General features: G+C 39.6%; 1 protein-coding gene across 2 annotated transcripts in view; it reads right to left on the bottom strand.

Annotated features, from left to right (window-relative positions):
• The window catches only part of SRGAP1 (SLIT-ROBO Rho GTPase activating protein 1), a 145,135-nt gene that overhangs the window by 20,871 nt on the left and 109,215 nt on the right, over window positions 1-15,049 (bottom strand). Inside the window, exons 11-15 of one of the 2 annotated variants that reach the window (XM_086472287.1) lie at window positions 12,898-12,925; window positions 9,699-9,732; window positions 6,526-6,586; window positions 6,286-6,363; window positions 4,608-4,742 (exon numbers count right to left, since the gene is read on the bottom strand). In XM_086472287.1, coding sequence (XP_086328413.1) covers window positions 4,608-4,742; window positions 6,286-6,363; window positions 6,526-6,586; window positions 9,699-9,732; window positions 12,898-12,925 — 336 coding nt within the window. Of the gene's footprint in view, window positions 1-4,607; window positions 4,743-6,285; window positions 6,364-6,525; window positions 6,587-9,698; window positions 9,733-10,246; window positions 10,350-12,897; window positions 12,926-15,049 lie in introns of both variants that reach the window. The other variant, XM_086472276.1, reaches the window with a different exon arrangement.

Consider the following 15,049-nt stretch of genomic DNA (forward strand, 5'->3'; position numbering starts at 1 on the left):
GCCTCTTTCCACTTCGGTAGATGAGTCCAATCCGACTCGAAGATATGTATGTATTAACTCAGCAATGCCACTTACAGCTCTTTCAGATCTATTTAAGACAGCATTACAGGAGGACAAACACAATGGTCTCCACTGCCGATTAGGGAAGGAAACAGTTTTCATTTTGTTGAAACTTTTTCAGGAAGAGTTGACAATTCACAATATAGTTTTTTACTTTTGAAGTAATGGGCAATAGTCCGGAAAAGCAATAAAATAATTTTCTTTCATAACATTTATGCCTTTAGGTAAATGGGCACTGCTGGCAGCAAGGGATTGAAATGATGAAAATCAGAAGGAAAAAAGATGAAAGTTTTCATCCATCCTGGCATCTTAGTATATCAAATTTAAGGCAAGGAAGATGAAACCATGAAGAATTACAATGACTGAGCAGAAGCTAAGCAGTCTGAGTAGCTGTGTGTGCTGCTGCATTGCACAGCTATGTATGTAAAAGTGAACTGTAATTCACGTGTATAAGAACTCACACCAGCAGAGGAATTGCAGTCCCCCAGCAGTGAAGGTGAATGATGGCCAGCCCTAAGCACAGCTTCAGTACCCTCTGCCTCCATGTAACTCCTGTTACAAATAATTTGCTTGTGTTTGGCCCAACTTGTTCCTAGAAAGGGGCAGAAAAGGAGTGCCATGCAACTCTCCTCCCTTCCCCTCCACTTTATTTTACCCTCTGTACTGCTGAGTGCTGCTGGGAGAATTAGTAGCCACTCCTCTTGCTGAGAATGCAGAATTATGGCCCATAATCAGATGGATGCTTTACGTGGTGTCCTATCTTCCATGCTTGCTCTGGAGAAGTCACAATTTGGCCCAAATTTTATCTAAAATAGTTCATAAACCCAAACAGAATAACGTTGTTCTCATGAGTCTAGTTAATACAAATTGCCCTAAAAGTCACAGTTGTTTCCACTGCATTTGCAAAAAGCAAAGCATTAAATCACAATGCTCTATTTCATTTGGAAATATATGCATAAATGCAAAGGAATTCCTCAGTGGCTCTACTGAGGAAAGGTTCATTTTGCAGCTGTAGCCTCAATTATGCTTGACATCCATAACTAAGTACTTCAGTTTCAAGGGGTTTTTCACTGGCAACATTACATTTCCATATAAAATGTGTGACATTCTGCCCTTTTACAGTTTTATGTGAACATTAACTTTATAAATTTGCTTTCTCCCTCCCCCCTTTTACAACAATTTCTGCCAATGATTAAAAAAAACACACTGACATTTATCTTGAAAAACCGTTTGAAAACAACTTAATATTTATTCTGTTCCCCACTCTTTATAAGACAGTGAATGCAATACGAATTAAGAGTATTTAATCCCTCTTAATTAAAAATGTGAAAGTTTTCTGTACTTCACATATTAATTGTGATCTAAAGAAGTTACAGTAACATATGTTCTCACACAGGAAAGGGAGTCTGGCCCTGCTCCTCTTAACGTGCAGACCAACATACTTAATATGTGAGGCCACATGAGCACAGAAAAAGAAACTAATGCAACTAAGACAGGTCCAAAGTGTGAAGTAGGAGAAAAATCTTGCCTAGACTGTCTTCCTTTTTGCAAGATATACAAAACATTAAGGTTAAAAGATAGCAATGGAAAGGGTCTTTGAGACCAACAAAGTACATGTCATGTAGGTGCTATTTAAACTAATCCATGACAGGTAGTATGTTCTGATATGCTTGTTGTTTTTCCAAAAAAGAAAAAGAAAAAAGGCACCTTATTCCCTGGGAGAGGTGGACCACTTAACAAAGTGCATAGACTAAGTACACAGCTGTAAAAACAGTCCACCTCAGGCTTCTCAGGTAATCAGAAGATGCAGACACACAGCCCACTGTTCCCACATTGCAGTTCTGGGACTGGCTGTGGGTGCAAGGCACAAGAGCTGTTTCTTTCTTTCCTCAACCACATTCAAAGCCTCCACTGTGACAACACAAAGTACACTCACCCCAATGTGCTTAAAGAGAAAACCCCTTTTGTCCTGCCACGTTTCAAACTTACCTCTCCTCCCTCTGCTGAAGGAAGGCATTGACATGCCTTTTCAGAGTGGCCCTACCAATAACCTTGTGGAAACCAAACCAAGCAACAAAATCATCCTCCTCTGGCTTCCTCCAAAACCTGCCAGAAACAGATCTGGGACTCTTACAACACATTATGAGGAAGAAAATCCTCTGCTTTCTTCTGTAACCGCAACAGCAGAAGTCAAACCTAACAGAACTACTCAGTCATTACACCTCGCTTTGACAAGCTGTTGTAAAGACGATAATCCAGATTTATGACAGCCTCAGAGAACAGTCAGTTTAAGCCAGGATCAGATGGCAACACTTCTTTCCCAATAACTGTCCGATTTTAAAATATGGCTGTGAAAAGCAGTGACTTTGTTGCAGGCTATTGGTTGTTATTGATTTCAGCTCTGCTGGATGATACTATCATTTAAAAAAAAAGTTGTCAACTCTTTCACAAGAAAATAATCCATTGCCTATCTTGAACATGCAATAGTTGGACATCCTTTGAGGAAACCAAGGCCTAATGATAGGGATCTAGTATTTGTTGCCATTTTTCTTGAAGTTCTTAGTAATGAAAGACCATTTTTGGAATAACTGAACTGGATCCCTCTCAGACAGTCACGTTCTGAGAGACTGGTGAATCTCTCCTGCCTGCATAGGTGCCACATACACATACCCCCCCATCCTGTCTTCAGAAGCTTCAACGGTGAATGGAAACTCTTTGAAATCATCCGGGTTTCTCTTCTTGGAAGACATTTAAAAGATTGTTTGGGGTAAATATTTTTGCATATCCTGAACACTCACTTGTATAATCTCTGTAAGATGAATACTCACTCATTCTTGGTATTTTACAATTCTATTTAAAGCTCTTCAGCGCAGTGGAGTGCAATACCATCTCCACATATAAGAACCACCATTTATATTTTTCTTAATGCTTAGTCAAAGTAATAAAGTCATAAAGAGATCCAATGGGCAGAATCTGACAGCAGAAATTTTGAAAAGGAAATCTGGTACAAATGTTTAACGATGAAAGTGATTAATCATTTGAATAGCTTATCCAAGAATGTAGTAGATTTTCTGTCAACTCAAGCCATTAAATCAATAAATTTTTCCAGCAGACATGCTTTAATTCATCCAGAAGTTATGAAAATAAGCGCAGGATTATTAGGTAAGGTTCTATCATCCCTGTCATGCAGAAAATCACTCAGTCAAAATGATCCCTTTTTAGATTTCAATTTCTATGACTCACAGACATTTTCTGGGCTGTGGTACCACAGTTAGCTAAAGGTGAACTCAGGCAGAAACAAGATTACACTTCCTAAAGAGACAGTGTCCCCCTCAGCATCAGTGATCAGACTGTTAAACTGCAGTTTCGAGGTCCTTTGGGACTCCTCAGTACCACGGAGTCTGTAAATAGCTATAGCTGCAGAAAACTCCACACAAAACAAAACACAAAATATTGCATGTAGACCTGTTCCATGTATTTGTAACATCCAGTCTGAATTACTGCAACCCTCCCTACATGGGTTCCCCCAGCAGGGAGCAGAAAAGCCCTTCTGATGGCCATCCCAGGACACTGTGCACACATCTATCTGCGGTCCTGTCTGCTGGGCTGAGACCTCTTTGCCAAAATAACGCAGTTTGGAGTCTGCCCTAGTTAATATCCCAAAGGACTGGCCCTCGTTACCTGTGAAACTGCCTCTTTCTCCATTCAGCTGAAGCAGGCAAGTTGTAAAGGAAAGGTTGAAAGGAGGAAATTCTTCCACAAAGCTAGCACCTCTGACCACTTCTAATGGACCCACAGGGAACAGTAAGCCTACTGATGGTTGGCTTGGCTTCACCCCTCCTCAACACCTGCAGGGATCTGTGAACTGGAAGAGGTTTTGTGCATGCCACAGCAATTCCCTCATCCACTGAGAACTTCCCAAATTACTACAATCTCTCTGTGCTTGGCTATGAACACCAGCAGTGCGCAGACCCATGCAACGCTCCTCCAAGGCATGCTGTTACAACTTGTGTGTTGGAAGGCAGACCGGGCTCTTCCACAGACCACACTCAGCTGCTCCCCTCCGTTTCTGCACTGAAAGATTTTCCTGCAGGTTGGATTGGGGGTTTTAATCTGAGCACAATAAAGGTCCAGAACCACACAATGTCAAGAAGTTAGTTACTTATTCACTAGCGCTGACTCCAAGCTGCGGGGCATGAAAACCTTTGTGGAAAATAATGTACTCTGTTTGCACGGTCATGACTTCATCCCTTTCTGTCTGCCCCAGCGTACAGAGGAAAATAATAATGTGTTTAAATTTAACTATCTCTTGTATACCAAAAGATATTCTTCCTGCCCTATTAAACAAAGAGTGGTACTGTACATTAATCCCACTGGAAAAAGGGAACAACCACAGCTGTGAGTATGACTAATAACTGACCCAGACTGTTACAGATGGCAAACAAATTGTCTCAGTAAAATCTGTGAAGTTAGCTCTTTTTTTCAGGCTGCTACTGTATATATGAAAGTAAAATTCTATTGAGAAAGAAATAGAGATTTCTACTTACTGATACAAGAAATAAGATCATTAAATCTTTCCTTAGGAAAGACAGGATTTTCCAGCCCTCGGAAATAGAGCTTCAGTACTCCAGCAACTGAGTTAATGTCATGGTTACTTTGGTCATCTGCCAAAGGATTTTCACCTTAAAAAGTAAATAAAGTGAATGAAACACACATGCAGGAGCATTCTTGCATGCAACATTTTTATAAGTGAGTGACTTTTTTTTCTTTTTTTTTTTTTTTTTTTTTTGTGTGTGTGTGTGTGTGTGTGGGAGGTGGCAATGCAAGCATTCAAGTAAGATAATAAACATTGATTTAGAAATCCCAGGCTATGATTAAACTAAAACTGGCAGCCTAAATAAAGCTTCCTTTAAATTACATAACCTAGTGATCTCTTAGGTCCTGAACTTCCAACTAGGTATTTATAGACATGTTGTGATTTACAGTTAGTAAAATAAAAAAGCCAGATGTTCTTAATTGAATAGGGTTTCTCAGACTACTATTTAGGTGCTTACATAAAGCAAATTGAGTAGGATAACTCTTTGAATTGGAAATCTGTCTTCATTCTGAAAAAATTAAAACATTGAGGAATATGTGCAACCATTTTGTGAAAACACTCTATTGGAACTGAAACCCTAACTGAAACCTCAGCTGTTACTGAACTACATGTAATGTTAAAGCCTTAATCTGTATTTTGAAACACTTTAAAATGTGTATATCTTCCAGAATAACCCAGGAGAAGCAGTTAACAACAAGGCGCATCTAAAAGCTGGAGAACAGAAGGATGCGGCTTCGCTTAGCATGTAAAAACAGCTGCTTCACATATCTTGTCAAAGACGAGATCAGGTTTAACAAGGTACATAACTAATCCTGGGGAGAGAAATACTGTGCATACTTTTTCATGCTTTTAGTCACAAGACTTATTGCTTCAAGTGTTTTCTCATTAGCAGATGATCTGCAAAAGGTTTTTACGGAAATTAAAACCCCCAGCTTCTAAGACCCAAGAAAAGAGGATGTAAGATTTTCAAAACTTGTAACTAGCACTGTTTTAACACAATTAGGGGATTGCTGGATCCTGGCTTCCCTAGCAGAGCAATCCTAGGCTGGGTGTTGCAAGTCATTCATGTTTAAAAAGCTGTTTTCTCTTCCTGGTATCTTTCCCGTAATTTCTCCTCTGGGGCTGAAGTTTCTTTCGGGAATGAAAACAGTGGTTGAAAATGGAACAACCCTTTCACGGCCTGTATTCTCATTGATTGTGATGCCACTTTGGCAGAGAGACCAGAAAGTTGAGCACTCCTATTCCAGAAGATCAAGTAACAGGGTTCTCAAATTGCGTTAAATAATCTCTTGAATCTACTTAAAAAACCTAATCTTTCCTGTCTGAGTATCTTTAAAATAAAATATAGACAAACTATTATTTGCAGTTTATCATTAACAAAAGACTCGAGTTTACTGTTGATTCAAGAGTCATGCCTTGTCTAAACAAAATGAAAAACAACCTCAACAGTTGAAAAACATGTACATGTCATTATTATACTTCATCTTTAAGCATATGACGGTGCAAAGATTTAGGTGCAATATACAAAGTGCATACAAACTGCTTAAGCAGCCAAGAAAGTAATTAGAATTTGAAAGATTTTTAAATGTCAGATATTAAGGTGCTCGAATAAATGAAAATGCAATTACCTCTCTCAAATGAATTTTTAATATCATTGACTTCCACCTGGGAACCAGACACTCTAAAAATTCCCTGATGCTGAAGACCTGCAGCAAAGATGGGAGACAGCGGTGAGAAACTAATCTAGTTTTTAAAATACTTTTTAATCTCTATTTTAAAACAAAGCTGTGGTAGTAAACGTATTATGCAAAAGATACACAAAAAAGTCAGGGCAATAATGAAATGACATAGTATGTTTCAGAGCTTACCATATAAATTGATAAATCTGATACAGCTTTCCACAATGAGAGGAATGACTTGTCCTGAATCCTGGAAAAACAAGAGCAGAAAGAGTGAACAGCAGATCAGAAAGAAGAACCCTCCCTACTCTGGATTCAATGTGAAAACGCATTTTCTTGGTCAATCCAGATGGACATACAGTGCTGGCAAAAAACACAGAAGAAAATATGTAATTTCTAACAGAGTTCTCTTCCCATTTAGGGAGAGGGAAAGGAACAGGTGAAGAGAAAGGATTATGGTTCTTCCTTAAAATCACTGAATCAGGAAATTCAGAAACTTCATTCTCTACCTCTGCCACTATATCTGGCTAACACTGTATGTGACATCTAGCTCATGCATGTGTTTCAGACTTTTGAAGCAAAATGAGTTAAAGCAGTGAACTTGCCTTTTAAAAAGTTTATGAAGAATAATAATTCATTATGAAGATGATCCCTCTGCATCCCTTTAACTTACCTTTCTTTTCCTGGTGGAGAAAATCCCACATGGACCTAATTACACAGGACCTAATTCCTCAAAATGCTTTTTTTTGGTGAAAAATGTTGACCACAAACAGTTGACAAGGCCTTTTCTGGGCCTGCTGGACTATCAGAAATGTTCTTGGAGAAGACCACCAAATGACATTGCGTGGGCTAGCAGGTGTCTCCCTCCTGACCTGAGAGCACTCCTATGTGCTCTGCTGATTTGCGTGTCCCAATACAGGGCAGATGATGGCCTGGTATGTCGTTTCAGGCTGCTCTAACTAGCTGGTAATACACTGGGTGGTGAACTGCAGCCACTTTGAGCTGAGCGTGTGGTTCAGCTGCCTCTTCTGCAAGCACAAAGGTATTGGGAAAGGCAGGTCACAGCCTACACCTCCCTGCCTGCAACTGGCAGAGCTCAGGAATCGAAGCTTCTGGACTCAGCCATGATACAGCCGCAGGTCTATAACTACATCTTCAATTAACTAGGGGTGTTTTAATAAAGGAGAAAAAATGCTTGTGATAGGAGGAGGAGAAGATGACTATACACTAATTTTTGAGTTATTTGTCTTTTCCTTTTAAACTGCTGATTTTCCGAAAGAACTATCACAGTCCTTCATCTGTGTGTTTTGCCACTTTAAAAAATGGATGTTTTACCCCAAGTACATTAATGACTACAAGTCTTCAAATATCTATTAAAGACACAAATCATATGATTAAAAATGATTTAGAAAAGTTCGTGCTTACACTGGAAAAATTACTGTTTCATAAATAATGGGTACCTTTGAAATTCTTGTCTTGGAAGCTATAATTTTTTCTTTCCAAATGAATTTCAAATACGTAAGCGCTCAGAGAATTGACTAATCCATTTGAAAGTTTAATATAAAACCAGTCTGTATTACAAAATCATGAATTCAAAAGCACCCTGTAACTCAGAATACACATTTCCTCTTACAAACTAGTCCTTCATTTTCATGCTAAATTGCACTAGTGGGAAGTTTATGAATTAAGCCCAAATAGGAGAAAAGCCAACTACTAAAAAAAGTTTGAAAAATAACACCCAGTGAAGCAATGAAACAATGTACTTCCTGAGATAACCTAACCCCTGATCTTCTGTGTAGTCCATGTTGTTTTAGTGGGGCTTACAAAAGACTATTTAAACTGTGACTTGTTTGTCTTTTAATTTAAAACCTAGCAAAGACTGGCTAGCCAAGAAGCAGTAATGTCTGGATGAGCATTTTCTGTTTGAGTTGTGTCATGATTCAGTAACAGCTGAATAAAATAAAACAACCTATGGAACAGGTCAGTTGCTAAACCCAGGAATACTGTCATCTCCACCAACACTGCGCAGCCTGGCTCTCCAAAAAAGCAGAGGATTAGAAAACATGCACAACATGCACCCGTGTCTCCTGTTAGTACACTGGTTCATGCAAAGAATGTAAAGCCTTGGAAAAGCTAGTGTTTGCAGTAAGAAATAACAAAAAAAAATTATTTTCATATCTGGTTTTGGAGAGTCTGTTCAGAACCATGCACAACTTTGCAGCTAAGTAATTCCCTGAAATAATCTAAACTAACAGTTTTGGATTTTGGACCTAATGACAGGAAAATAATTTGAAGTAACAATCTATGCTGTCAAAATGTCAAGAACAGTGACCCTACTGCTGCTGTGAATTTAATCTGATGTGTGTAGTCAGTGAATGTATGTTTAGGACTAATTATCATTTCTTATGACGCAAAAAATGTAACAAAAAGCAATTTGGTGTGATACTGTATTTCACTAGGTGTAATCCTTCTGTGCCTGCCAAAATGACTCATCGCTATCAGGAATGACATGGTCATTGGGCAGGGATGCTTTCCTAGGTTAGCTCTCACACTGGCAAACCTGTCATAAGGCACCAGCTTCCTTTTCCTCTTTCCTTTTGAAAGACTAACTACGTAGGACTCTCCACTTGCAAGTAAACCCTGTCACCCACACTGCCACGTAGCATAACCCTCTTCTCGGTGAGGGAAAATGACAGGCTACCATTTCTCCTGATTTAGTCTGCGCTTCTCTAATCCAGGGGCTTTTTGTTGTGGGAGTTTCTGCTTCTTTGCTTACTTTCATCCTTGAGCACGACACTGTTCATGATACTAATCTCTTGCATCATGTGATGATTTCCTGAAAGTCTTTGCACCTCACAGCACTACTTGCATAATAATAATAGTCTTCCCTGCAGTTGTACTGAGGGTGGCTGAAAGCTTGATTCAAAGACAGCCAAACTGGTATGGTGCCACTGAGCAGAATTTGTTCTGCAAAATATTTGCTGCTAGCTATGTTGCACAGGAAATAATAAAAAAAAAAAACTCTGTAACATTCAAACCCAGTTCACAGAGCTTGCAGTCATGAATTTCATTCACTGTGTTTATAAATGTATTGTTCCGTATTTTTTTCCCCTTAACCCTGTCAGCTAATGTCCAGAGGCACTAATTGACTGTGATGGCAGGTGCTTGTTAATGAATAAGGAAAGAACCATCATTTAAGACTACAATCACTCCAGAGTTGTGCTCTGGTTCAGTTTTGCCTGCTGTACTCATACACTCATTTCTTAATGCAAACTTCTCCCTCCAGGTCTTTAATTTTGAGCCAGGCATGAACGCAACCCGAGAGCGAGGCGGAAATGGTTCTCTTGCCACTAGAACTATACCTGATGTCTCGTGTGAGAGTTCCTTCGGCCTCGGCTAGAAGCATTATTAGAAATAAAAGTATGAGAAAGAAGAAGATAGTAAATACAGCAAAGATACAAGATCCAGAATAGCGGTGATCACAATTTCACACAATATAATAAATTCCTAAAGTCATAGGAAATCAAAAGCTGGATATCAAACCCAGGGTAATACTTCTTCTCCACAGACTTTGAATACTGAATGTAATGAAAATGGCAAGCAGGAAATTGTGCTAAGTCGTGGGATGCACCACTACATCCTATCTATCTCCTACATGATGCCAAGTTTCCTAATAAAACCAGGCTGCCAATACTATCCCTACTTTATTAAACAAATCGTAGGGAGGCTAATGTGATAAATGAATCCCCCTCTTTCCCTCTGACTTCAGGAAGTATTATATTGATCAACCGGGAAAGAAGAGAGCCCCAGAACAGACTTAAACATAATGATCTGCCTCAGCTCACGTGAGGTGGTGACCATTATAGTAAGAAGTGTTGAGATCAGCCACTCGAGTGGCTTGTGCCAGTACCTTGATGAATGACTCCAAATCACCATTAAATAACTTAGCACTATACTGTGATCGGGGTCTGGGCTTCCTGTGTTTCTGGGGCTTAGGGGGAAGATTTGGAGGCCTAAGGGAAGGGAATATGATTACTGAGCAAGGTAGAATTAAGTCACACAATAAAATGAAATGTCTGTAAGCACATGTCAAAAAACCAGAACATTGTAAAGGGAGAAATAAACACAGTACTTCTCAAATAAAGACTTTCCATCAAACTTAAGTGTAACAGTGATTAAAGAGTGCAGAACTCCCCCATTAAAAACACATTACTTTTGGATAAATATTGACATTCTTTATGAACCCCTGCTTTGCACTTTTACCATATACGTTTATTCGAAACACTGCACAATCGGAATGGCCTTTTTTGTTGCAGTCATGCATGAAATGTGCAGCAACCACTGGAATTCATCCTGCTAGCTGCGGCAGAACACAGGGCACTGGAAGCACCTCTTATCAAGCAGAAAAGTTGCTTCATGCTGGAGAAGCTTCAAACGCAAATTAAAGCTGCTCAGCACACTCCTAAGATGCTTCAAAACCAAACCGTCTGAATTTTCAACTAGATCCAGGAAGGTTATATGGCTTTAGCCTTCCACATCCAAACACCAACATCTTCACACAAGAAAAGAAACACCTTGCAAATTAGTTAAAGGAATTAAAATATTATCATCAACTTGAAACAAATAAACAAAAGCAGCACAATGCAAAAAAAAAGAAAAGGAAGAACACACAAAACTTTGGTCTGCAAAATGTTTACCTAGTGTGTTACACATGTGATGACTACAACCGAAAGAGATTACAGGAAATAACTATTGTTGTCTAGGTCATAATTTATTTTGTGAGTGTCAGGGCACGCTACATGCCAACAGCTTCCCTAGTTCCCCTGCACCAGCAGTCCAATATTTCTATAGGTTTTTCAGGAATTAGCAAAAAATCAAATGTTTTGGGGGAAACAGTGAAGAACAACTTTGCACAGAACAAAGTGGTGGGACTTCAGTCTGTTTGGGTACTACCTGCTATCTCACACTCATCTTTGAAGCTATCCTCTTCCCTTCTGCAATTTAACTTTGACCTTGAAGAACATTTCTGTTTGCATCTCTTACAGTCTGGAAACTTAACCGAACGTTGGGGCAATAGGCAGGTCCCAGACAAAGCGGGGGAACTGTTGCTGAGGAATGGATGGGCAGGCTCTACTCCCTCAGAACTTCTTTCTCTAAGTGACCAGCTGTGAGAAGACAGGAGCTAAGGTGGCTTCAAGCTGCTCCCTCACTTTACTAAGGTAAAATCGTTGCCTAAACCATTGTCTTCTTTCAGCTGCTTACACAGCAGGGAATTTAAGATGATGTAAGACTGATGAGTCCCGTGCTTTGGAGTCAAGAAAGAAGGCTTTTCTTGTTAGACATAAGCTTGCTGACTTCCACGCATTCCTGGTAGCATCTGGGGGCAAGAATTAAAGGCACAGGTCTCAGAATTAATATCAGCAACTGGGAAGAGTGCTCTGATTTGTTACCGCTTTTCAACTGGGGTCGTGTAAGGAAAGGTGAATAAATCCAACTTTACAGAGCTAAAATGGCCCATGGAGTGGTGAGGGAAAGGCTGGTCTGAAGCTTGTAGAGGTGTCCCCAGGAATATGGGGTCCAGACAGAAGAAATCATGCAAAACCAAGTGGTCCAGCAAAGGCAGAGCCAGAGCTGGATCCTGGCCCTTAGCTGGGAGGGCAAGACTCTTTTTTTTTTTTTTTCTTAATTTAAAGATGAGGGGTGGTGGCAAGGTCATTCCTGTCCAGGTAGCAAAAAGGAGAAAGAGAAGACATTGGGCAAGGATGTATTGCATGAAAAGGTGAGGGATGAGTGAGACCAGGAAGGCTGGGCTGGATGCTCCTGCTGTCACCAGGATGGGAAGGGTGGTGCCTGTAGCAATGATACACACAAGTGGCAGCTGCAAATCCAAACAGTTGCCATTGCCCCCCTAGTCTGATACCCTGGGAGCTGCAGTACTCCTCGGTGTTTATGTCTGGAGGCAGCGTGCAGGTGTGGCATTACACAACTGAAAAAGCATGTACCGCACAAAGCAGAGAGATCTAATATGTATCGTTTCTCTTCTGTAAATATATAGACACATTTAAGTATCAAATGCATGGATACTGGGGGAAAGCAGGTATTCCTGTCCAGAGCTACGTTATCAAAGATGTCGCCTATCCCCTAAATTCACCTCTGTATCAGGTTCTTTGAACTGTGGATCCTGACTAAGTGAATTACAAACCATGAGAAGCAAGGTATCTCTAGCAACTAAAAAATATTTATTTTCTAGCACCGAAAAGCACCCTGCAACTTCCAAATTTGATGTGTGATGCACAAATATTTTTAAGGACCTCCTAGCTTGTCCCACCCTTGACACCGGCCTAAGCAGCCCACAAGAATGAGGAAGATGAACAGTCTGGTCCTTCAGGATGCAGAAACAGAAATGCTGAACGTTAAAACACACAGGGCTTGTACACAATTTATGTAACAACAGCAACAACAACAATGTTATATACTATTATGGACTTGTTCTAAAATTTGTAATTGCTAAGATTTTATTACCTTTGTAACTCTAAATCAAGTCAAGTAAAAATATCTTACCTTGTTGTCATGTATTCAGCCCTGTGACCTAGAAAAGTTCAATAATCAGGAAACAATCATTTGTAGGTTTTTAGGTTTTAGGTACATTTTTTTTGTATCTAAATTATGCTTGGCAAACTACTTTTAGTCCTGACTTTCATGTTACTGGCAAGAGATACACAATTATACAACAAACACGGCAGTGCAGTTATCTACCATCTCCACAGCTTCATTTAAAATACAAACACAACCAATGTTATGGAACAACTTTTAAGAAGTCTGCCCACAGATTAAAGAGTCACTATATACTGTGAATGATTTGAAGTAAAACTCCAAACAATGTCTATTGTTTGTGCTCATGTGTTTTAGTGGCTAAATCAGTGTGGAAACAGAGCTGCGCCAAGGATAGATTACATCTCCCCTAGTGTCTTGTGCCTAAACCTGTTCAGTGCTGAAAATACAGAGCTCTAGACACCAATGGCTTGTATTGAAAGACTCCTTCCTCTCTTTTGTCTGTGTATTGCAGGAAAAAAATACAGCACTACCACTGGGAAACACCACAGAGAAGTGCAGAGAATTGTAAAGAAGCAAATACCATATTCCAGAAAGGTTCCTGGATAACCTTTGCAGGACAACAGGCCAGTAAGTTAGGCATGTGCATCGTGTCAACTCATGATAATGAAAAGCAAAATAATGAAACAGTAGGAAGGTCATGGTATGATAAGTTCCAATCAGCCTAGTTTTCCCAAAGGGCGATCGTGCCCTATTAATTTATTAGAATTCTTTGAACATGTCAGTAAAATACTTTATAATGGAGAATCAGTTGAATTAATTTACTTAGTGTTTCAAAGGCCCCTGCTAAGTTTCTTCACAAGAAGCGACTAAAGCAACTAAACAGCCACGGATTGAGAGGCAAAATATTCTCATTGATCAAAAACTAATGAAGAAAAGGGAAACTGAGTGGAATTAAATGGTCTTTTTTCATCATGACAGAAGTGTAACAATCATTTACTCAAGCCTTCCCATTAGGACCACTGACATAATACATAGTACATTTAATAATGTCTTGGGAAGATCACAGCATCTGACTGAAATACTTTTGTATCAAGTCCTGACAAAACTGTGAAGCCCTTCAGAGGGGTTTAATTGTGTTAAGGAACAAGACACACAATGGCAAATAAAATTCAGCATTGACAGTTTCAAGTAAGATGCTAGGGAAGAAAGAATTAAACACCTATGCAGCTAGCAGAACAACAGATAATTATACTGACTCTGAAAATCACGCTGAGCATCACTTGGGCTAGGTCTAAGTACACCACTCAATTCTAAAGTAACCGCAAAAAAAGCTTGTCAGACTGCAGAAAGAACGAAAAACAGTGATATGCAAAACATAATATGAAGTGGCAACGCACAGGTGCACCTGAAATACCGCACAGTATTGAAAACCCTAACCTGAAAATGTATTTTGCAGTACCAGAAGAGTGGGGATCTGCAGAAGGTGGCACAAAGAATAAGCTCTGGGAAAAATCTCTGGCAGTAATAAGACATGCAAAGATTTCTGGCAGCTATTTTAGAGAGGTGAAAAAGAGGGGTGAAAGAAGAGTATGTAAAATAACCTATGAAAGACAAAGGGTAAGCCAGGGACTTCTCCCTACCCCTGTAACCAAGGAAAGTTCATTGAGACTAAGAATCCCAATAATAAATGCTAGTAAAACAAAAGATCCCGAGTCTGGAGGATTTTAAACACATCTTTGATATTCAACAGATTAGGGCAAAAACTGTCTGGGATACAGGGGCAATTTCTTTTACAACTGCTTATTCTCCTTCTTGCATTCCCTTTGCTTTGTTCGTTTGTTCATTCAATAGATGAACCTCGGGTCAGAATTAATATGAGTATCAGTGTGCTTCCTATGTGTAGTATCAGTTTAATTTGAGTATTTCTCATTTACTTTTCCAGACTGGTAGATGCAGACTCAGCATAGAGCACTTCATCTATCCGCCTTGTTCAGATCATGAATATGTATCTGCTGTGTCCATAAACAGCAACAGACTGTAGTAGGCAGGTGATGAACTGGAACAGAAGCCAAATGCTGTCAACATTGTGGACACCAGACTGGAATTTGGATTTATTCAGCCTACATCCTTACCCTGTACAGGTTTGAACAAAAGCAAG

Source organism: Leptosomus discolor, chromosome 1 (genome assembly GCF_034619465.1).
Source record: "Leptosomus discolor isolate bLepDis1 chromosome 1, bLepDis1.hap2, whole genome shotgun sequence".
In the NCBI taxonomy this organism is placed as follows: domain Eukaryota; kingdom Metazoa; phylum Chordata; class Aves; order Leptosomiformes; family Leptosomidae; genus Leptosomus; species Leptosomus discolor.